General features: G+C 38.8%; 2 protein-coding genes across 4 annotated transcripts in view; one reads left to right on the top strand and one right to left on the bottom strand.

Annotated features, from left to right (window-relative positions):
* The window catches only part of LOC130885799 (outer dynein arm-docking complex subunit 2), a 170,453-nt gene that overhangs the window by 82,782 nt on the left and 63,918 nt on the right, over window positions 1-23,753 (bottom strand). For all 3 annotated transcript variants that reach the window (XM_057787580.1, XM_057787582.1, XM_057787581.1), the window contains 4 exons: window positions 21,849-22,091; window positions 21,051-21,161; window positions 19,081-19,235; window positions 15,751-15,993 (listed from right to left, as the gene is read on the bottom strand). In XM_057787580.1, the coding sequence (XP_057643563.1) occupies window positions 15,751-15,993; window positions 19,081-19,235; window positions 21,051-21,161; window positions 21,849-22,091 (752 nt within the window). The remainder of the gene's footprint in view (window positions 1-15,750; window positions 15,994-19,080; window positions 19,236-21,050; window positions 21,162-21,848; window positions 22,092-23,753) is intronic.
* Window positions 17,990-18,460, top strand: LOC130885800 (60S ribosomal protein L23a-like). The gene has a single exon (XM_057787583.1). The coding sequence runs from the start codon at window positions 17,990-17,992 to the stop codon at window positions 18,458-18,460; it is 471 nt and encodes a 156-aa protein (XP_057643566.1).

Raw genomic sequence — 23,753 nt, 5'->3', positions numbered from 1 at the left:
GAAACAGGATATGCCTGAGTCCATCCAGGCTGAAACAGACTGTGAGAAGCAGGGCTGGCCAGTAAATAGCATTTATTCCCTGCAACTCTGAAGGTTAGGAAAGTCAAACGTAAATGCTCTAGCAGATTGGTACTCAGTGAGAGCTGACTGCTTGGCTTATGGAAGCTGTCTCCTTCTGTGTCTTCACATTGCACAAAGAGGTAAGGGATCTTTACTGCGGTTTCTTTTTTTTTTTTTTTGGTTTTTCGAGACAGGGTTTCTCTGTGGCTTTGGAGCCTGTCCTGGAACTAGCTCTGTAGACCAGGCTGGTCTCGAACTCACAGAGATCCGCCTGCCTCTGCCTCCCGAGTGCTGGGATTAAAGGCGTGCGCCACCACCGCCCGGCTTTACTGGGGTTTCTTAAAGAGGCTCCATTCCATTCATGAATCCTCTAAACTCAAGACTTAACTACTTTCCAAGTCCCACTACCAAATACCCTCCCACTGAGAATTGGTTGTCAACATTTCAATTTTGGTGGGACACAAACATTAATTCTGAGGACATCAGGCATAAAGAGCTATGATACTCATGAAAGCTAAGTTATTAACAGAAGAAGGACAAGAAGACATCAGGATGACATTGATAAGATATGGAAAAAATTACAGAGTTAGACTTCTGTATCCCATAAAAAATATCCTCAAACTGACAGTAAAACTTCTCACTCTTGCCCAAGTTATACAGCCATCATATGAGGCAAAGCAAGCAATCATCTACAGTAGAAGGCAATGTAACTTCAGCCTAGTACAGGGTTAGAACCAAGAGTGATGCTGTGGGAACCTCTTGGGGGTAGGAAGAAATAGTCACAAAGTTTAAGACTCTAGACAATGAGATAAAAAGCAATTGTGAAATAATCCTTGAGTAATGGAGAAGATATTGCTGAGAACATAGAAGAGAGCAAGGGCATAGTGGAGCAGCCTGGCATGGGACAGTAGATGCTGAGCAAGATGAGGTACCAGTGGCTGAACAGGAGAGCAGGGAGACTATCTGGTGTCTGGACAATCAATCCATCAACGTAGTCATGGTTTCAATGTGAAGTGTCTCCCAAAGGCTTGATCCAATGAATGTTCAGAGGTGGGGGCTGGGAAAGTGATCAGTTCATGAGATCTCTGATCTAATTGATACATTAGTCAATTGATGGATTGGTAGTTTGACGGAGTTATTGGAAGCAAGAGAGGGAGTAGAAAGTAGGAAGTGTTGCCTATTTGGAAAAACTAAATGACAAGGGACACATCCTTGAAGGGTACACCTTGTCCATAGGATCCTCTCTTTCTCTTCCTTTGTCCATTTTTTCCTTGATATCTTCTGGCACCATGAAATTAAGCAGCTTTGTTCCACTGTGCACCCCCTGTGCCGTGCTGATGCTTTTCACAATAACTTGAAATTATCAGTGGAGACAGCTATGGAATCTGGGAGCCAAAACAAATTTTTCCACTTTTAAATTATTTTTCTCAGGAATCTTGTCACTACAACAAAAACCTGAATAATTTAAGGATGAGTCAGTGCCCCAGCAGGGTGAGTAGAGCATCTGCAAAGGGAGAGAACTGCTAACAATGGAATATCTGGAAGTTCAGGGACATTGAGCACAGAAAGCACACAGAAGCAGCTTCTTAGTGGGCATGGAAAAGAATTCCAAACAGAGAAAAAAAGCTACAAATACAGAAGTATACATCCCTTTGCACGAGTTTACTTTTTTTTTTTTTTTTTTTTTTTTTGAAGGGGTTTCTCCGTGTAGCCCTGGCTGTCCTGGAACTCATTCTGTAGACCAGACTGGCTTTGAATGCATAGAAATCCACCTGTCTCTGCCTCCCTGAGTACTGGAACTAAAGGCATGTGCTACCACCACCTGGCAAAACAACCTTTAAACAATATAGAGAACACTGAACAAAGCATTTGTCTGCTCTGACTAAACATTTCATTTAGTTGACATTGAACCCCCGAGAGTCTTGCATATTCTGGGCAAGTTCTCTATCGCTCAACTACATCCCAACTATAATCAGCATTTTATAATGATTTATAAAAATACAGCAGAATATGTATTTTCCCAGTGTAAGTATATATTTACAAAATTATGCCACATACCTGGGAAATAAAGCCAAAAAAGAAAAATAACAAAACTGAAATCACAACCCTAATTTTCTTAAGCAGAAATTAGTAACAGTATGGCATATGCAAAACACTGAGAATTTTGGAGATTAAGCAACAGTTTTTATATCCAAAATAATAAAAATAATCAAATGGAGGTATCAGAGGGGTCAAAAAGATATGTGCGGATCTATGTTTATTACAGCACTGTGGACAGCGGTTAAAAACAAACCAATATAGTCTCCATCAGTGGGTAAATACTCTGATTAAGGGCACTTGTTGCACTTGCAGAGGGCCTGATTTTAGTTCCTCACACCCACATGACAGCTTAGTACCATTTTTAACTTGTTTCAAGGACACTAACACTCTCTTCTGAACTCCACATGCACTAGGCACACATGTGGTACATAGACATATGTTCAGACAAAACATTCATGTACAAAAAATAAAAAAATCTAAAAAACAATAAAAAATAATTACCCTGACTTCATCACTGTACATTGTGATCCAACATGTTATACTCCATGAACATTTACAATTGTTATATGTTTATATACTGTTTAAACCTTAAGGATTTTAAACAAAATAATGGTAAATATTTTTAATTACATGAAAATTAAAACAGAAGTTGAATTTTCAGATGAGGCTGAAATAACACTTAAGAGGAAAATTAAAAACTTTAAACAAATATGTAATAAATGAATTGATGTCACAATGTAGATTTTAACTTAAAGAGCTAGAAAGGGAATAAAAAATGAAACACAAGCTAAATCAGTAAACAGTAAAAATTAAAGCAAACCAAAGAATGGACAAAATATAAATAAACGACGGGAGCAGAATAAGTGCTGCCAAATTTATTCTGTTAAGGGCTAGAGAACAAACATTTTACGTTTTGCTCGTAACATGTGACTCTGTCATGTATTTGTCTTTGTTTTGTAAAATAACATACAGCATTCCTGTAGAAGTCACAGTTTATTTTTAAAACTGGGTCATTGCCATGATAGATATGTCCACTGGTGCAATAGTGGTCTGGCTACCTGGTAAGTAAACAGCCACCTTGCGATCTGAGACCTGATCCACAGGACAGAATACACATCCGGTAGTAGAGGCCTAGCTGAAAGCTTATTAATGCAGAGGTCATGTGGTCATGGTTCTAAAGGGGAACATACTATTTTTTTCCCAGTGAACATCCTGTCAATCAAACAGTCTTCTAAATGTCTATGTTTATACTCATAGACTCACACAACCTGGGCAGGAAAGCTTTTTATTTTCCAGAGGGTGATAGCTAATGAAGACACTCATATCTGTCCAAAGTGCTGAGAATAAGTGACTGCTGAGCACTCTAGCCCAAATGGGACATTTAAACCAAACAGACACACATATGCACATGTGCATACATGTACACTAGAATCAGGGAACATCACAGAAGAAGGGATGGAAGTAATTTAAAAGCTAGAGGATGGGGAGAAGGATCATGAAACATTATCCAGATAAGACCCAACAGCTGCAATCATGGACACAAAGCGTGTACAGATACCTCCATAAGATTTAAGCATCCAACTTCCCATCATGAATAGAACTACTAATGAAGCTCCATCCATCCTGGGAAGTTATTGCTGATGGCCAATAATTGAATAAAGAGGGGCTGTCATTTTGTTTAATTGTTTAGTCACTGGAGTTCAACTGTGTTTCTCTGTAAAGAAGAAAAGACACCAGAGGGGAATATGGGGGTAATGTCATCATGGTAGCTGTAAATGAATTGTTAGACCCCAAAGAAAAAGTTAAGAGGGTCATGAGCCTTCCATGTGAGAGAACAGGATAGGGAGAAAGAGAGAGAGAACATGAGCAATTTCTGCTAGCAAATTAAACAAATAAAATGAACATATTTCTTGAGAAACAAAAGTTAACAAAACTGACCCATAAAAAGGTAGAAAGTCTAAATAGTACCACATCTAATATAATTCATAATTTATAAAATCAAATACCCAAGTCCATTCAATAAAGAAGACTCAAGTCCAGATTGTTTTACTACTCAATTATATCAAATATTTAATAATGAATAATTATATACAAATTCTACCAGAGAATAAGGAGAAAAATACTTTCTCAATGTCTTTTATAAAAGCTGCATAATGGTGAAATAAAAACTTGACAAAATATTATAAGAAAATAAAATGAACCAATGCACCTATGTGTAAATGCAAAATACCATAAAATTGGATGCAATTTAAAGTGAAAGGAATACTAGCCATTTTTTAAATTAGGTATTGATGTGGGAGGGCCCATCCCATTGTGGTGAGGTCACTCCTGGGCTAGTCGTCCTGGGTACTATAAAAAAGCAAGTTGAGCAAGCCATGGAGAGCAAGCCAGTAAGCAGCAATCCCCCACGGACTCTGTATCAGTTTCTTCCTTGGGTCCCTGCCCTAATTTCCCTGTTTACATATCATAATGTCTAAAATCTGACAGAAATATTACAAGAAAACAGAACTATGGGCCAATGTACCCAAGTGACAAAAACATAAAATACCAGACAACTAAATGAATGCATAAGAAAAATGTGGTGCATTTACACAGCAGAAAAAAAATAACGACAGCTTGAATTTTGCAAGAAAATAGATGGAGCTAGAAAACATCATTTTCAGTGAGGTAACCCAGACCCAGAAAGACAATTATCACATGTACTCACTCATAAGTGGTTTTTAAACATAAAACAAAGAAAACCAGCCTACAAATCACAATCCCAGAGAACTTAGACAACAATGAGGACACTAAGAGAGACTTACATAGATCTAATCTACATGGGAAGTAGAAAGTAGAAAAAGACAAGATCTCCTGAGTAAATTGGAAGCATGGGAACCTTGGGGGGAGGGTTAAAGGAAGGAGAGGAGAGGCAGGGAGAGGAGCAAAGAAAAATGTAGAGTTCAATAAAAATCAATTAAAAAAAGAAAATTAGGGCACAACTTCATGATGTTTTTCTTCGTTATAAATAAACGCTGATTGGCCACGCAGGAAATATAGGCGGGAAAACCAGACAGGAAATAGAAATGATATAATGAGAACAGGAGAATTCTGGGAAGGAGGAAGTTGATTCCTCCCACTCCTGCCCAGATCACCAAAGCAGCAGGATGTGATCTGCCCCACTGAAAAAAGTACTGAGCCACATGGCTAACATAGATCAGAAAAATGGGTTAATCAAGATGTGAGAGTTAGCCAGTGAGAGGTTAGAGCTAATGGGCCAATCAGCTTATAATTTATGGAGACCTATGTGTGATTTTCTTTGGGGCTAAACAGTTGTGGGGGACCTGGTGGGAGGACATAAACACAAACAAGCAGGCTTGGCCCCTGCTCATGTTACATATTGGGATTTATACAAAAAAATAACTTTGACCTTTTTCACTTTAAAAAATGGACCAGTAACTCATTTTTCAATTAGTCCAATAGTCATAAAATTAAAAAATGATAAATTCAACTGCATTAAATTACAGAGTTATATTTAAAAGGAGAAAAACTTCTGTCTATGCTACTCCACAACAGAACATCATACTGTGAATGTGAAAAATGAGCCAGAAATCAAACAGGGGCTGGTTAGGTTCAGCATAACAACTAATTATAAAACATTAGTAGGAAACCGTGTTTCAACTGTTGGCTGGGGGCCGGGTGAATGTACACAGAGGTAAAAATTCAAAATGAATAATTAGGCATAAAATGACCTATCACTTTGGAACAATTAAAACTAGACAAAACCAGCACACACCAGAAGCTTCCTCTCACACATGCGTGGAACAGGAACAATGTCAATCTGTAGAGCTATTTTCAGGAAGATAACAAAATGCAAATAATAAAAAAGGGCAAGGAAGGAGAAGACCACAGATGGAGGTCTGGCTACTTCCTGGGGCAGTCTGTGATTGTGTCAGGGCAGAGTAATGGCAATGTTCTAATTCTTTGCTTTCCTTCCCAGCAATTTACTAATGCGTTCACCTGCGTGGCACACTTTTCTTTGTACTTATCACACTTCACAGCTTAAGAATTTACTTCTGGGATGGAGAGACGGCAGTTAAGAACATTTGGTTCCTCTTCCAGAAGTCCTGAGTTCAATTCCCAGGAACCACATGGCTCACAACCATCTGTGATAGAATTTGATGCCTTCTCTGGCATGCATGTGTGCATACAGAGCACTTATTCATAATATATAAAAAATAACTTACTGCTCTCATTTCACTGTGTACACATGTATTTTTTCACACAAGGAGAATAGAGAGTCATCCACTTATGCAGGTACCGACTCATACATATACCACTACTGACTTCATTTAATATGGAGAAAAAAACACCTACTCAATCCTCAAATCAAAAATTCCTAGCACTTGTTTGAAAAGGAAATTTTAGGGGCTGTAGAAATCACTCAGCACTTGAGAGTGCTTGCTGCTCTTTTAGAAGACCTGAGTTCAGTTCCCAGAACCCATATCTGGTAGCTCTTAACTGCCTGTGCTCCAGGTCCATGGGAATCTTAAGCTCACTTCTGACTTCTGTAGACACATGTGTACACACATACACACACACACACACACACACGTGTATACACACAGTGATTAAGAGACTGACTGTTCTCCTAGAGGACATGGATTAGATTCCTAGCATCCACATGGCAGTTTACAAAAGGCTATAAACACAGTTCTAGGGGATCTGATGTCCTCTTCTTTCCCCTTTGTGTACCAGGCTCACAAAGTGGTGCACAGAAATGAATTCAAGCAATATACCATACATATAAAATAAAGTAAAATAAAATAAAAATTGGAAGAGTCAGTGACTTATTTAATGACATATTTTTTATTTAACTTTAATCTCTATGCTTTTAAAAGCATGCAATTGAAAAATGAGGAAAATGTAAAATAAAAAAATGCCAAGACTGAAAATAAGGAAGCCATAGACTTCATGTTTTGTATAAATTCTTAAAGCTCACAGACCCTGATTTTACAACAAGTGTCTCTGGGAAGCTGAAGAGGGATTAAGTCTCTTCTGTGTACACATGAGCATAGCTGGACTTTTTCCTTTAGAAAGAACAAATAAACCCAATGCAAAAAAATCTTTTAAAGCCATATAAAAACAACATAATTATATTTGAACCACAGAACATAGTAAAGTTTGAGTTCTCCATCCCATGGTGGCTTTAATTCCATCCTTGTGTGTGTTGTATAAGGGGCTTTCACTGCCTGGTCACATGACACTGGGCCCAGTGACAATAAATTCAACAAATGTTCATTTTACTATGTGCGGGAGGAAAATGTGGGATGGATTGTGGGAAATTTGTGTGCCAGTTAAGTAAATGTTGGGCACAATTTCTTAGAATCCTGGGTATGACTGACTTCACCCTGATATCTTCTAAAGAACATGGCATTTAACTCTGTTACAGCATATACTTATCCTTGAGATGCTGAGACTATTTTGATACAATAGGAAATTTGGAACATCAGGATTTCAGATCCACACACCAGTCATTTTGCATAAAACATTAGGAACTGAAAAGACTGTGAAGGTGTGTGATTTTTTAATCTCTTTTTCTTTTGAGAAAGAAAAGAATAGAAAGTAAAGTAAAAGCTCTTTTTGCTACTGTATTTTCTTGGGGGCCTCTGATTATTTGTATATTTGAAAGTTGGTTCTGTATTTAAAGGAAAAATCAATCCTCCATTCTGCCTTTTCTGTATGAGCTGTATTTCAGGCCAACCAACACTCATACCAGAGCTGGCAAGCCCAATATTCACATGACAAAAATGTAATGAGGCTCACAAAAGAGTACACATTTATATACAAGGAGAGGTTATTGTCTATTTATGGAAAGGACTTTCTAGACCTCAAAGAGATAAAGTAATTTACAAAGACAAATTAGATGAATATTAGACTAATTTTTTTAAAAAAAAATGTATTTAATCATACATAACAAAGGTATCTGGGTGTTTTTTGTTTGAGAACATACACGAACACTGTCTTTATTTCACTCCTTCCCTTCCCTCCCTCCAAGCTACTCCACATCTCTCCTCTCAAATTTATGGTCTCTTCTTAAATTATTATTGCTACATATCTATTTATACATGCATATATCACTTAATGAGTCCATTTAACACTGTTCATATGTACATAATTCTAGACTGACCACATGGGGTTGGGTATTCTGCATGGGAACTTATCCCTAGAAGGAACTAATTCTCCCTCTTTCAACAGTCATTGACTTTCTGTAGCTTTTCCTCCAGGAGTGTGACCATGTCCCTGTTGGCATGTTGTCTGGTGTTATCATTATACTAGTCTTGTTCAGGCAACCATATTGCTGGGATTTCATGGGTTTATTTTCCATGTCATCCCTAGGGAACACTATCTAGCAACAGGTGACCTGGACCTCTGGCAAGACAACAAAAGAAAAACAGCATAGTTAAATTTAGTGAAAGAGAGTGGGAGCTAAAGACATTACAGCTAATCAAGCTAATATCCAAGCATGCATTTAAATCCAGTTCTAACCCATAAGAACTTCTGTACCCTGAGTCACAATTAGCCATCTTTGATGACTCTACTGGAAGACACTAAAAATTAAAATATGAACAGAACTTCAGCAAGAACCCCATGATTAATACGCATTGTGTGCATAGATGTATTGCCATATAGTGTATGTGCACACAAGTAATCACTGATCTAAGATTATGGAAAAGGTGGGGCACAGGTTGGAATAATAATGTCTGAACAGTAAGCATTAAGTATCATGTGATTAAACCATGGGAGAAGGAAAAGAAAAGTAGAGCAAACCTACTGATTACTGTTTAGATGAAATGTGAATAAAAAGATAGCAGTATGGGTGGGAGAAAAGGCTCAGTTCCTGAAGTCTTTTCAACAGAAGCATGAGGATCCAAATTCAGATCCCCCTAGATTCATGTAAAAGTCAGTCATGGTGACGCATGTCTGTAACCCCATAATTGGGGAGAGAAGATGGGAAGATATATGGCCAGCCAGTCTAGCAAAAACAGTGATCTCCAAATCCAGTAGAAAAAAAAGACAATAAAAATGTCATTTCAACAGAATAAGAGCATTATAAAAATTTGTAAGTATAATAGCTGCTAAAATAAAAACATAAAACATTCTAAATAACAACAAAAGAGCAAAGACTGTAAACCTACAAATTCTACAGATTATAATTAATTTACAAGCATGGCATTTATTGAGTTCAAACATTTTAGTTTGGATAATCAATAAACATTTGTGAATTGCTTAATTCATTTACTGAACTAAATGTTTGTTTATTCAACTCACCAAACAAGATCCATATACATACTCTATACAAAAGACCAATGAAATATATTAAGAAAAAGGTTAGCAAAATTCAAGATGTCATCATTTTTTTCTGCTGTGTAGTACTCCATTGTGTAAATGTACCACATTTTTCTTATCCATTCTTGAATTTTGCAGAAAAATGGATGGGGCTAGAAAACATCATTTTGAGTGAGGTAACCCAGACACAGGAAGACAATTATCACATGTACTCATAAGTGTTTTTTAAACATAAAGCAAAGAAAACCACCCCACAAATCACAATCCCAGAGAATCTAGACAACAATGAGGACACTAAGAGAGACTTACAAAGATCTAATCTACATGGGAAGTAGAAAAAGACAAGATCTTTTGAGTAAATTGGGAGCATAGGGACCTTGGGGGAAGGGTTGAAGGGGAGGGGAGCAGAGAAAAATGTAGAGCTTAATAAAAAGAAAGAAAGAAAAAAGAAAGAAGAAAGAAAGAAAGAAAGAAAGAAAGAAAGAAAGAAAGAAAGAAAGAAAGAAAGAAAGTTTAGCCTAAGATGTAACAGGCAAACAAACAATTAGGAAAGCAGAGATAACATCTTGGTATCATGAAAATCAGAAAAACAACTCCAAATGCATTAAACATGAGCAAGAACAGCAACTGGAATATTAAAAGTCACAACCTACAAAAAATAGTAAGGATTGATGTACCAAGTAATATAACTTCTGCCCTTAAGAAGCCAAAACTCCAAGAACTACAAGCTATGTAAGAAGACAGACAGGAAAACACAGCTAACAGAACTTGTTAAGCCATGTTCAGTTTCAGTTGTAGAGATTAAATGCACAAAAAAACAGTGAGTGAGAAGATCTAAGCCATGATAGCTTTGAACAGACCTTAAAACTCTATAATATTTTGACAGTTATGTTGTTATACAAATGTCTCAAACATTTTATTAGTTCATAAAAAAGCTATCAAAGGCTACGTAGATGACTGAATCAGTATGGTGGTTTTAACAAGAATGGCCCCTAGAGGCTCATTTGTTTGAATTTGATCCCTAGTTTGTGGAAATGTTTGGGAAAGATTAGGAGGTGTGGCCTTGTTGGAGGAGGTTTGTCACTGAAGAGCAGGCTTTGATGTTTCAAAAGACTGAAGCCATTCCCAGTTAGTTCTCTTGACCTCATTGACTGTGGATCAGAATGTAAAGTCTCAGCTATTGCTCCGATACTATGCCTGACTGCTCTTCAATGTAATGGTCATAGTGGAATCATGAGCCCTAATAACTGCTTTCTTTTATAAATCATCTTGGTTATGGTGTCTAAGTAATTAAGACTGTCATAGAAGTACTTCTCTTACAAGAAGGAGGACCTGAGTTTGGTCCCTAGAGCCCATGTCAAGAAAACAATAATTGGGTATGATGGTGTCTGTTTATAACTACATGCTAGGGAGACAGGCAAATAGATCCATGAGGCTTTATGTCCAGCTAATTTACACTACATGTCGATTTTCAGTCTTCACCTGAAGACTGACACATGCTAATGCTGTCTTTTGGCTTCCACATGCATGCTTTTGTATGCTCACACTGATATTTATACACACATATGCACACACATCATCTGCACAAAAAGAAAGAAAGAAAAACGGAAAATTCATTATAAACACACCTATTTACTCAGACTTAATATCTGTTATGCTATTTTCCACATCCCAAGGAGACTTCTAATCATGAAGTCACATGATTCCATAACCCGTTATTATGAAGATGGCATCCCTCATCTTACTGAGAGTTGTTCATGTACTCCGCTGTAGTTAGTGAAACTGTGCTGAGACTGTACATGTTTAGACACTTATGTGACCCAAGGATAAGCCATAACTATGGATCAGTGACATATACAGCTGCTGTTCACCAAAACTAGTTCCTAACCAATGAATTATGTATAATCAACAAAAATAGGAATATTTACCATTTCCTTACATTCAGCTAACAGCTCAAAGAAGCAATAAATCAAAAAATTCTAGCAATAATATCCCTGTCTGAAATATAATTCTAAGAGTAATATTGTTTGGATTTTTACCAAACATAAAATATTGTCTTCTAAAATTGCCTTAGTGTATTTATAAAAACACTTGTGGGAAAACCAGAGCATTCGGCCCCTTCTAACCAAGTTCTTTCCTTCACAAGCTCTTTCTTTGTTTCTGTCTTTCAATGCCTCTTCCAGTTTCTGCCACAACTCTTGGCTTACCCATCTCACCTCTTTTCCCTATAATTTTCCTTCAAAACTAGCTTTGCTTTTTATTGATTTTATTCCTTGTAATCTTACATGTCACCCATGATTCAGTGACTAAGTCATGCCTACTTTATATACTCAATATATGAAATATATACTTATATACTCAATATGAAACATGTTATTCAGGTAACATTTTTATCCTAAGCTTTAGACATGAACATCAGATTGGTTAGTTGGCCTGGTCACTTGAAGTCACAGGAACCTCAGTGTCTACAGAAGTGCCGCTGAGTTCATCATCATTCAGTAGGTAGTAAGTGCCTGTGGAGTGGCTACATTCAGCCTAGATATGGATTAGGCTTCCCATGTACAATTAACAAACTCTCGCCCATTGTGAAGTTCTGGTTCCCTGGTTATTCCCTGGCTGTATTCCCTGCATCCGGGAGTGGAACAGTTTCGTTGCTGCCTTTACCTCCCACTCTTCGTTACAACTCAACAGTCATCTCCTCATATTTCACAACCCTTGCACCTATCTGTTTCTCTGTTCCTCATTACTTCATATTTCACAGGCTTAGAATAAGTTACCTTTATTTCTGACTTGCAGTGATCCTCTAAGATGTTTTGTGTCTATTCAGTTTAGAAACGTTCAATGGCTCTCAACTGACTTTAAAACAAAATTCAAACTTAACACGGCACTAAAAGATCTGAATTATAATTGCTCATCTTCACATCAGTGCCACTGAAGAAAATAATAGAAATAATAACAGAGCAGTAGACCTGGAATCCAGAAAGCAAGTGGAATAGTTCTCTTCAGAAGATGCAATGGGTCTCAAGACGGGAGGAAGAACCTTAGCCAGAAACAGTACAACAAGTTTAGGATATCTAAACCTTATGGAGACTTAGAAAAGGAGAGCTTTATCTTTAAAACCTTGAAGGAAGCTTGCCATTTTGGCTATAGGGCTGTCCAGTGAACTCCTGGGAACTCCTCTCTCTGCCCTCCCAGCGCTGGGTATGTTCATGTGTGCTTGTGCATATGGAGGTAAGAGACCAATTTTGTGTGTTGTTTCTCTAGTGCTGACCACCTTTTATTGAGACAGGCTTTCTTATTGGCCTGGATCTCACCAAGTAGCCTGGGCTAGCCTGCCAGAGAGCCCAGGATTCACCTATCTCCACATCCCCAGCACTGAGATTACAAGCCCACTCCACTGCCCTAAGCTTCTTTAAATTGTGTATTCTGGAATGAACTTGGATCCTCTGGGTACACACACCCATGTACCATGGTGAAGGGCACGCATAGAAGCCAGAGGTAGATGCTGGCATCTTCCTTTACCATTCTTCACATGATTTTTTGAGGCAAAATCCTTTCCTGAAACTGGAGCTCACTAATCGGCTAGACTGATTCACCAGTGTTGTGCCCAAATCCTCTTGCCTCTACCTCTCAGTGCTGAGATCACAGGAGCACACCACCATCCCCAGCTTTTTATCATGTGCCGGGGTCGTAAACATGAATGCTGGTTCTTCTACAGCCATACTTCACCACTAAGCCATCTTCCCTGACCCCTGTCCTCTTTTTATTCTGCAACAACTGGCTTCTTAAAATGGTTCTTGTTATTAATTTTTTCAAAATTTCTTGAATTCTGTGACTGCAGAAAAATTATTTATCTGAATTTATCTACTAGCCATTGTGATAGTATCATCACATAACTCTACAAAACATTTACTTCCTGTTTGTCTAGGGAACATATCTCTACCCACTTCTGAACATTTAAATAGTCAACTTGGATCTCCAAATCTTTGAAGTTTAGCAGTAGTTCTCAACCTTCCTGAGTCTTTAATACAGTTCCTCATGTTGTGGTGACCCAACTATAAATTATTACTTCCTAACTTTAATTTTGCTACTGTTATGAATCATAATATAAATATCTGATGTGCAGGACATGTGTCTTATGGAGGGTTATATGTGACCCCTGTGTAACGTCAATGATGTAGAGGAGAAAGTGAACACACGATGGAAACACTGATTAACAACGAGCTATTAGGGTGAGACTAGAGGGGAAAGGAATAATATGTCTGAAAGATTGGAGATCCCCTGACTCAGCTTAGTGCTGCTATAGTATGTGGTTAAAATCAATGGAAAACTGTGGCAACTCAATCCAATCAAAGCTATTCTGGTAGGTTGAATGACAATAGCCTCCATAGGTGCATATATTTAAGAGCTTCATCCCTACTTGGTGGGACTGTTTGGGAAGGATTAAGAGTGATCTTGTTGGAGGAAGTGTATCACTAGATTCATTCAAAAGCCCATGCCATCCCCAAATAATTCTCTGTTTATGCCTTATGCTGGTGGATAGGGGATTAAACTCTCAGCTTCCACCTCAGTGTCATGCCTGCCTGCCTGCTGCCATGCTTCCTGTCATGATGGTCAAGAGCTCACCCTTTGAAATTATAACCGTCAAACTCTTTCCTCTATACACATTGCCTTGGTCATGGTGTCTTACTATGGCAATAGAAAGTAACTAAGGCAACTACTAAGGCTCTGGACCCTTTAGGAATGGAAAATTGAGTCACTGAACAGATAAAGAACCATAGCCAGGTGATACACCTGCTAACAATAGCAGAGGAAGCTTATAGTGTAATGTATGATCATGTGACCAGTAACAATGAGGACAACTCTTGAGAAGTTGTAGTCCTCTTTGTTATGTCTTTTATTTTGTTATGAATGTCTTATAGAGGGTTATATGTTACCTCCCCCTTCCTCTGTTCCTTTCATTTTATAACATATTTGCTAACTTTATAACCTCATATTTAAATACTGTATATTTTACATAAGTAGTGATTAAATTCATAGAAATTGAGGAGCAGAACAAACACCCGCCAAGGAACTTTGGGGAAATGATGGATATATTTCCAGTTGTTCATGGATGAATAAGGACAAAGTAAAACCTCCTTATTGTCTTTACGTACAGATTAAATATCTCTTATGCATAATGGTGCCAAACTGACAAGAAATGAGCTTCTGATGGCAAAAATGTATGTGTCAGTTTAACTGGATCTCATGGCCCATATATATATATATGGAAAGCCTTATGTATCGTATTTCTCTGAAAGATATTTTGCATAAGATTAGCATTTGAGGTGCAGACTGAAAACCACAGATCATCCCTTAACACCCATGTGGTTATCACCTGACCTTCTCTGGACACAAGTAATTCTGCCAGCAGAGAACTAGCCTGAATATCCAGTCTGCAAGCCAACCTTTACTGAATTTTGAACTCACCAAGCTTCCACAATTACAGGAATGAACCCCTTAAAATAAACCTCTCATAGACAGGTAGGCAGGTAGGTAGATGCACAAATAAATAATACATAGGTGGGTGGATATATCTAGGTAAGTAGATAGAGATGTGTATATATAAAGAAAGATATACATATATCCTCTGGTATCTACTGGGGCTTGGTTCCAGGATCTCTGACGTTTGTTTATCCAACCATGCAGGTACTCAAGTCCGACAGTATCTGAATGTGCTCTAGGCACACCCTCCTGTATACATCATAGCACCTCTAGATTTCATATATTAGGTTAATACACACACCATGTAAATTGCTGTTTCACTATAGAAAAAGTCCACATGTATTCAATACCAATTGTTTTTTCCAAATATTTCCAATTTACATTTAAATCTTATCTTTCTTTAAGTCACAATAATTTACTCAAGTATTAAGGTTACCACTTAAAATTCTTATCATTTTCCTTGCCATTTTATAGGTGATGCAAATACATTTTATGAATTGACTAGAAACAAGAAATTTGATACTATGAAATATTCCTCAAACCTTTAGATGGAAAGATAATTGTTCTGTAAAGGGCAGTGAAAATTTTACTAATTGCATGTTTTCCACGTGAGAAATTATTGGCTTTTGGAAGCCCACTACCTCCCAGTGTCCAGCTCAATTACACTTCTCTTTCAAGGTAATGTTTTGGTTAGATAAGTCATGAATATTCATGTGGTAACATGTTGTCTAACATATGTGCACATAAAATCTATGTGATGAGACAGATCATTTGATGACCATCCAAACATTCCCCATACATTTCAAGTTAAAATCTCCCATCTCCCAGGCCACTTACACCATACTTTCTGGTTCTGCTGCGCATGCACCCACAGCTTTTGTGACATTCACAAGAAGTGCTTGGTTTATTCCAACCAGGAGGTTCACAAGAGGTTGGATGCCACCACACCTCCGGACGATGACCCGGTTTTCATATTCTTGACAACATTCTCCCAAAGCCCCAGCCACATTCACGAGGACTTCTTCAGGCTGATCAGTTAAAAGTCCCACCAATGTCTCAATGGCCTTGTATTCTCGAAACCTTAAGTTCAGAGAAAGAAGGTTGTTTGTAGTCCAAAGTCAGCAGAAAAGGTACTCAGAAAAATAAGTCATTCCAAATAATTATATTAATTTAGCCATGCATTTTCATTACTCTATTTTCAATGCTCTTTTGATCCATATAACAAACAGTAGACCCCATTTAACCTCCACAATTCAAAGGCTGATCCAAAAACTTGTTGAGCAGTAAGGCTCATGGCCACATCCAACCACCTGCTGTCTACCCGTGTTCTGGATCATGACATTGGAAAGCCTCTGGGACAGCTATGGTCACACATGAATCTTAACACCTGTAAATCCATTCTAAGATTTTTCCTCTCATAGAGATTGGTTTACATGAACAATTCATATTAAACATGTCTTAAAAATGAATTACATTATGTATTTCCTTTTTGCCATATACATAGCATCATTGTATATCAAAATGAGCAGTAGAGCTACTGCAACTCAGATTTCAAAAGCGATTTGTTCTAATCTGTGGAAACCAGAAATTACAAGCCACCAAATAGATTCAAGGACAGAAACCATGTGATCATCTCATTAGATGCAGAAAAGGCCAACATCCCTTCATTATAAAAGTCCTAGAAGATCTAGGACTCCAAAGAACATATCTAAACATGAACAAACAATGTACAATGACAGCCAACAGCATGCTAAACAGAGAAAATCTCAAAACGCTTCCACTATGATCAGGAACAGGAAAAGATGTCCACTGGGTTTTAAAAGAGGAAGTCATGATGAGATGAACTGTACTCTACGTTTCAATCTTTATCCACAAATTAATGCATCTCTCAACCCTAATCAGAAAAGCTTCTTTTGCAGTACATGCAGGTCAATGAGCACACAGTAAGTCACTGTGGAGTATTCAGCTCTATATCATCTCCCCCTCAAATCTCATGCATCATCATAGAAGAGGGGCCAGAAATACTGTAAGAACCAGGAGATGTCCATTGTCAAATGGTATTTGCTGGACATAGCAATACAGCTATATATATGAACTCACACAGCCTGGGACTTCATTCATAAGATTGTCCAAAATGCCATCAAGGACAGGGGAGGGGCTCATGAAGTCCTAACCCAATGTGAGGAGCTACTGGGAGAGCAAGAGTCAATTCTCTTTAGGTATGTGGCTCTGAGAAGCTATGCATATTCAGTATATGGTCTTATACCCATGCACACACAGGCATCACTAACGGATTCTGTGGGCATTAAAAAAAATCAGAGCACATGAAGTTGGGAGGAGGAAGAAGAGGACAAGGGAAAAATGGAGAGGTAAGAATGGGGATGAATTATTTGATCTAAACATTATATACACATATAAATATCAAATAAAACACTTTAACTGGTCTTCTCTGGTGACTTCAGTATAAATCACTAGGAAGTTTTAGTATCTGTCTTCATGTAATTTTACTTTGATCTTTTTCAGTATGTATTTAAATCAAATGAAGCATATATAAAAGAACATATTTAAGAAGTCCTGATTTCTATATAGAACATTCTTTCTCCTTTCTAGTAAACTTCATCATTGTTTATGTATCAAAATACGGATGAATTTTTATTGCTACCATTAATAAAGTTTGTATTAATGGGGGTTACTTTTAGTCTGCTAATAATTCTATCATATACTGCTAAGCAAGTTGATTTTTCTGTTACAACATGCAAATTTATTAAAGAAAACACCAAAAAGAGAAAAAGTTTCCTTAGGGTGTTCATGGGGACTATGTATAAATAAACACAGAAAAGTTTAAAAATCAAAATAAATAAAATCGATAAGTATTCTATAATTTGTTTTTAAAAATGTGGAAATATAAGGGCCAAGTGTTTAACTCAATGGTGAAATGCTTGCTTACCAAGCACAAGGCCTTGGGTTTGATCCTCAACACCCCAAACCCTTACAAATAATTAAAATAAAATGAAATAAAATCATAATTGAAAGTAACTACTCCATGGGAACGAGGGTAGGCCACCTTTTCGCCAAGATGGTGCCGAAAGGGAAGAAGGAAGCTCCTGCCCCTCCCAAAGCCGAAGCTAAAGGGAAGGCCTTGGAAGCCAAGAAGGCAGTGCTGAAAGGCGTCCACAGCCACAGAAAGAAGAAGATCCGCACATCGCCCACCTTTCGGCAGCCCAAGACTCTGCAGCTACGAAGGCACCCTAAATACCCCCGGAAGAGCGCGCCCAGGAGGAACAAGCTTGACCACTGTGCCATCATCAAATTCCCCCTGACCACCGAGTCAGCCATGAAGAAGATAGAAGACAACAACACACTTGTGTTCATTGTGGATGTCAAGGCCAACAAGCACCAGATCAAACAGGCTGTGAAGAAACTCTATGACATCGATGTGGCCAAAGTCAACACCCTCATAAGGCCCCACGGAGAGAAGAAGGCATATGTTCGGTTGGCTCCTGATTATGATGCTGTGAATGTTGCCAACCAAATTGGAATCATCTAAACTGAGCCCAGCCGGCTAATTCTAAATATACACTTTTTCACCATTAAAAAAAAAAAAAAAAAAAGAAAGTAACTACTCTTTAAGAGTACTTAGTTGCCATCAGCTGACTCATTTACCTTTTAAAAGGAAAATAAGGGAGGAAAGATGGCTCTACAATGAGTTAGAAACCACAGTTTGGATACAAGCATGCACTAGCGAACAGGGCGAGTGGTGCCCACCAGCAGCCATAGCTCCAAGTAGAGATTGCTGGCTTCCAGTCCAGATGATAAGAAAAATCCCAAGCCCAGGCTCAGGGAAAGGGCCTGTCTCAGAGGAACAGATGAGGCTGACAGATGAAGACATCCAACTCTCTTCTTGTCTCAGATGTATACACTTGCACACATATATGCTCATGCATTCACAAGGACACATGTACACAGAAAGATCATTCCTGTCCCTGATCCACATAAAATTGCTGAGCAGAAGAATGGGGAAGGGCCTTTTATTAATAATGCCTTTGCATTCTACCCCTTAACTCAGAATGCATATTATCAATTACAGTCAGAGCCAATTCTTTATTAAAGCACCATTTGATTATATTTTATTATAGCGTATTATAGAATCTTAAATGCCTTACTTACTTAATCACATTCTCTTTGCTGATGGAGCATTTCCAGATTGCCCCAGTGACAGCGGCTAATCGTTCCTTATTATCTGTGTTATTGAGTAGACTGGCCAAGGGTTTAAGTCCTCCATGCAGCCTAACAAGGTCCCTGGTTTCCTCATCTTCAGCACACTGCACAAAAAGTCAAACCAGAAGCTGTTGAGATAAGGCATCTCAAACATTCAGTGATGGTCAAAGAGGTTCATCTGTGGGAGTTCTCCAATACAAGTTATGTCTGTTACATAACAATGTGCATCAGAGTTGCAGGGAACTCATTGACATTTCCAAGGATCTTGTATTCTGAGCAAAGAATTAGGCCTGGGACACATGAATAGTAGAAGACAACCGAGAAAGGTCAGGAGTTCAAATGGCAACAGAGAATCATGACTTTACAACTACTTTACCTGGGATTAACCTTCTCTTGTCATTTCAACTGTGGTTCAGTAGTGATTTCCCCCCCCACACACACACACACTATGAGTTTAACTATACTCTCAAAATTCATAAACTGAAGATCTAACTCCCAGTGCCTCAGAATACAGCTGTGTGTGGGGATGAGGTTTAAAATGGAAGTTCAGGTGAGATGAAATCATTGTGATGAGCACCTAAAGATGGTTGTCCTTTAAAAGCTATTACAGTACAGACACAAATATGGCATGAAGACACAGGACAAGACAGTCAGCTGCAAGCCATGGACAGAGGTCTCTGAAGAAACTATCCTGTGAACACCTTAACCACACACTTCCAGACTCCAGAAAACAAAATTCTTTTGAAGCCACATGGTTTGTGGTTAGCTGCTGAACCCTTAGAAAAAAGAACAGAACATAATCCCTAAAAGAACTGAATCCTGTCTCTGACTGCATTTGCAGTTGCCCTCACTATGCTCTCCTACAGGGCCTTCCTCTGGGACCACCTTGATCATAGAGAAGCTGGCATGACCATAACCAGCCAGACATTCATTTTTAAGGCCACCCCAGCCCTGATCATTCTAATGGTATACTAGGAGACAACCCCCACAGAGTTAATGGAGACTGAAATAAGTAAACCCAAAACAAAAACATGTATATACATGATGTCCACACACTGAGAGCATCCACGTATAGCCATGAACATTTATTATCTGATTTTGGTAGAAGAAAAATTTCCCAAAATTTTGAAAAAAAAATGGTATAAAGCATCATAGGGTCATTATATATAAATGAGCTATTTTACCTTAAGTAAATTAATTTTGGAGAAAGTGGGAAAGATATGTATATCTTATTGAATTTAAATAATCAGATTATGATGTATGTTTGAGCACATGTCATCATCACAGTAGCTTATAGTCGTTCTCATCTCTATAAGCACATGAAGACCCCTGGGATACTCGCTAAATTGCAGCTTCCCAAGTGCACCTTAAGATTTAGCTCTGAAATCCATACTCTGCCCTGGGCTATGTTTTTCATGCTGTGGCACTAGCTTGAGGGGAAGCTGGGGACCCTTTAGGAGGCAGGATAAGCTGGAAGAAATAAGTCACTGCCAGTATTTGGGAAGTGTGCTAATCCTGCCCACTTCCTGTCTTCTCTCCTCTCTCTCTTCTCTGTCTCTTCTCTCTCTCTCTCCTCCCTCTCTCTCTGTTTCTCTCTCTCTCTCTCTGCTTGCTGGCAGTCTGTGTTGAAGAGAACAACCTCCACCACTCTCCCTGCCACTGAACTGGCTCTACAATGATTATTTTACGGTGTCTAAAAGCACAAGCCCAAATCACCCCTTCCTTTCTTTTTTCTGTCAGATATTTGAGACACAGTGCACAAATCACACAGCTCCCCAGAGGAAGAGACGATGAGTTTTGAACCAGTGCCTTTAACTAGAAGAGCAAGGAAGGCTTCTGGAGAGCTGGTTCCACTGAGTAGATGGAGAAGCAGTGCCTTTAACTAGAGGAGCAAGGAAGGCCTCTGGAGAGCAGCCCACCTGGTAGATGGCCATGGCACAATGTTCCTGCAGCTGTTCATTCTCACTATTCAGGTTCTTCACGAGGTTTTTGATGATCCTCTCTGCTTTGATGGCAGCTCGGTAGTTTTCCTAGAAATATAAAAATATAGATATTTATGCGTATGTAATGTGAACATAATTATTTACATTTATGAGTGATTGTGCTGAACAAATTGATCAGACACCAAATCCCGAGCTTTCCCATATCTGTCCAATGACAGAATTCTCCAACACTGAAAATGAGTGCCACAAGTTCTGTAGTGTTCAGTTAGTGTGCTATTAGTTGGTTTCCTTTCTCTTAAAAAATAACAGCTGACAGTTAGGGAGGAGTATCCTTAACTTTCATGTCAAAATTTAGATTGTTTTCTTAACTAAAGAAAGAAAAAGTAGACTGATATGAGGGCTCACACAAGCATGAGGAGAGAGCTTCAATCACTAATGCCCACTTAAAAGCCAGGAGGGCACAGATGTCTGCCTGCAATTGCAGCACTCAGGAGACAGGATTCCCAGGGTTAACTGGTTAGACAAGTCAAACGGGTGAGCTCCGGATTCAGTAAGAAACACTTCCTCAGAAAACAGAGTGGAAAGCAGTCCAGTAACACTTCAGACTCTGGCCTATTGTACGCACACATGCATGTGTACCCACATACATGTTCCCACACAACTGCAAGCACACATGTACACACTCATAACCATGTGCACATGCATGGAAAGCAAGCAAGGAAGAAAAGGATGACGGGAAGAGGGCAAACAGATAAGGGAGAATGGCTTGGGCACCTCTGATGCACATTCTTGCAAGGTCCCCACCACTGGAATGAGCATGTCTTCATGAGAAGTCTTCAGTAGCCGAGCCAACAAGGGGATGCCCCCAGCTTTACGAATGGCTTCTTTGTTCGAGTGACTCTTACTGCAGCTCCAGAGTGCCAGGGCCCCACAGCGAGCCACTTCTACATCTCTGGTTTCATACAGGCTTGGTTGAGTCGGTTCTGTTGAATTCTGTCCACAGTCCAACAGGGCAACCTGCACGAATAGATGTATATAACACACACAGTCACCTTTTCTATTTTTTATTATTTGACTGTGTTTAAATGTGTGTGTATGTACATGTGTGCACACATATGGATATGTACATACCAGCACACACGTGTGCAGGTCAATGGACAACTTGTAGGACCAGTTCTTTGCTTCCATAATGTGGAGCTCAGGTTGATAGGTTTGGCAGTAAGTGCCTTGACTCACTGAGACATCCCACCAGACCAAACACAGAAGTTTTAAAAATAAAAGTGAATCTATCCTTCAGTAGCTACCAGGTTGCTACTAAGATTAACTGTCAAAAGTAAAACTATTTTAGATATGTTTAGATTAAACTACAGACAGTGAAAACAAAGAAAGAAAACATTCCATACCACTGTGCTCTGGATCTGGGGACTCATATTTTCTTCCTTTGAGAAAATATTCACCAAGATATTATTTTCTTAGTAAAGCTCTAGTATTTATAAGATTGTTTATAAATCAGGCATAGTTGTGTAGACCTACCTATGATCTCAGCATTCAGGAGTCAGATGCAGGACTATGAATATAAGATCAATCTGGGTTAATAAGTTTGAGGCTTGCCTAGACTGTACATGCAAAAAACTAAAAATACTATTATAATCCATATTATCACCGCCAGTATTTTAGAAACCCAAGCTCTCCAAAGCCAGTAAGACTGAAAAGCAAGTCAGATGGTTTACTACTCTTAATACCATGGGGGAGGGCACAGCTTTGCATGTATGTTAACCGAACCCATTAAACTAAATTGCCAGTGTCCTCCTTTTTTCTTTGTAATGACCAAAGTCACCAAAGCCATTAAGGGGAAACAATTTACTAAAGGAACACAGCAGTAGGTCAGGATGCCCTGTGGAGGAATTAAAGCCAGGGTACTTGTCATTCTTTGGGCTCACGGCCTTTATCTGGGAAGGTAGAAATCACTGTTTACACATCCACTCTTCTTCCACTGTTGGCCAAACCTCATGACTATTCACCACGCAGTCACAACCACCCAGACCAAATTTAGAACAGGATACCCACTCCTAAGCAGGGTCTCAATCTCAATTCCAAATTCTTGGTTTATTTAGCTAGTTCTCAAAGGGCAACGGGGTACAGGTAGTGGAAGGCAAGAAATATGGCCACTGCTTTCAGCTGTGACATACAAGAAGGGAATCACACACAGAAAGAGAATTCTAAGATGGTGGCACAAGGCAGGGAGCCTTGCAATGTCTTGTCTGTGGTAGTTATTCTCATTATCCCTCTAAAGTCCAAACCACTTAGTTCCCCCTAACTCTTTGGATAAGGCCCTGCGGTGAGAAGCACACCCTTCATCTTCATCTCACCACTTCAGCCTTCTTGCCATGGATCTGGCCACATTAAACCAATAGCAACTTTGAAAACTGCCCTGTCAAACTTGGCCTCATCTTCCTGAAATGTCCTTTGTGGTGTGTCTGTATAGCAGACACCCTCCACAAGCCCTCAAGCAACATCTCTCTCCAGCCTTTCCTGACTTTCTCCTTTTTAGAACTGACTGCTCAACCCTCTTTTATTTCTCCACCATTCCCAAGACTGGCTGGCTTCAGCTAAACACCTAACATGCACACAGTGCTTTAGATACCCGTGTTCTCCTTGTTTGATGCTTACCACTACTCA

This window comes from Chionomys nivalis, chromosome 13 (assembly GCF_950005125.1).
Source record: "Chionomys nivalis chromosome 13, mChiNiv1.1, whole genome shotgun sequence".
Classification (NCBI taxonomy): Eukaryota; Metazoa; Chordata; class Mammalia; order Rodentia; family Cricetidae; genus Chionomys; species Chionomys nivalis.
The sequence above is the reverse complement of the archived record's forward strand: the minus strand, read 5'-3'. Positions and strand labels throughout refer to the sequence as shown.

Bases quoted from the DNA above. Each gene is read 5' to 3' on its own strand.
- LOC130885800 (XM_057787583.1), top strand. From the start codon at position 17,990: ATGGTGCCGAAAGGGAAGAAGGAAGCTCCTGCCCCTCCCAAAGCCGAA.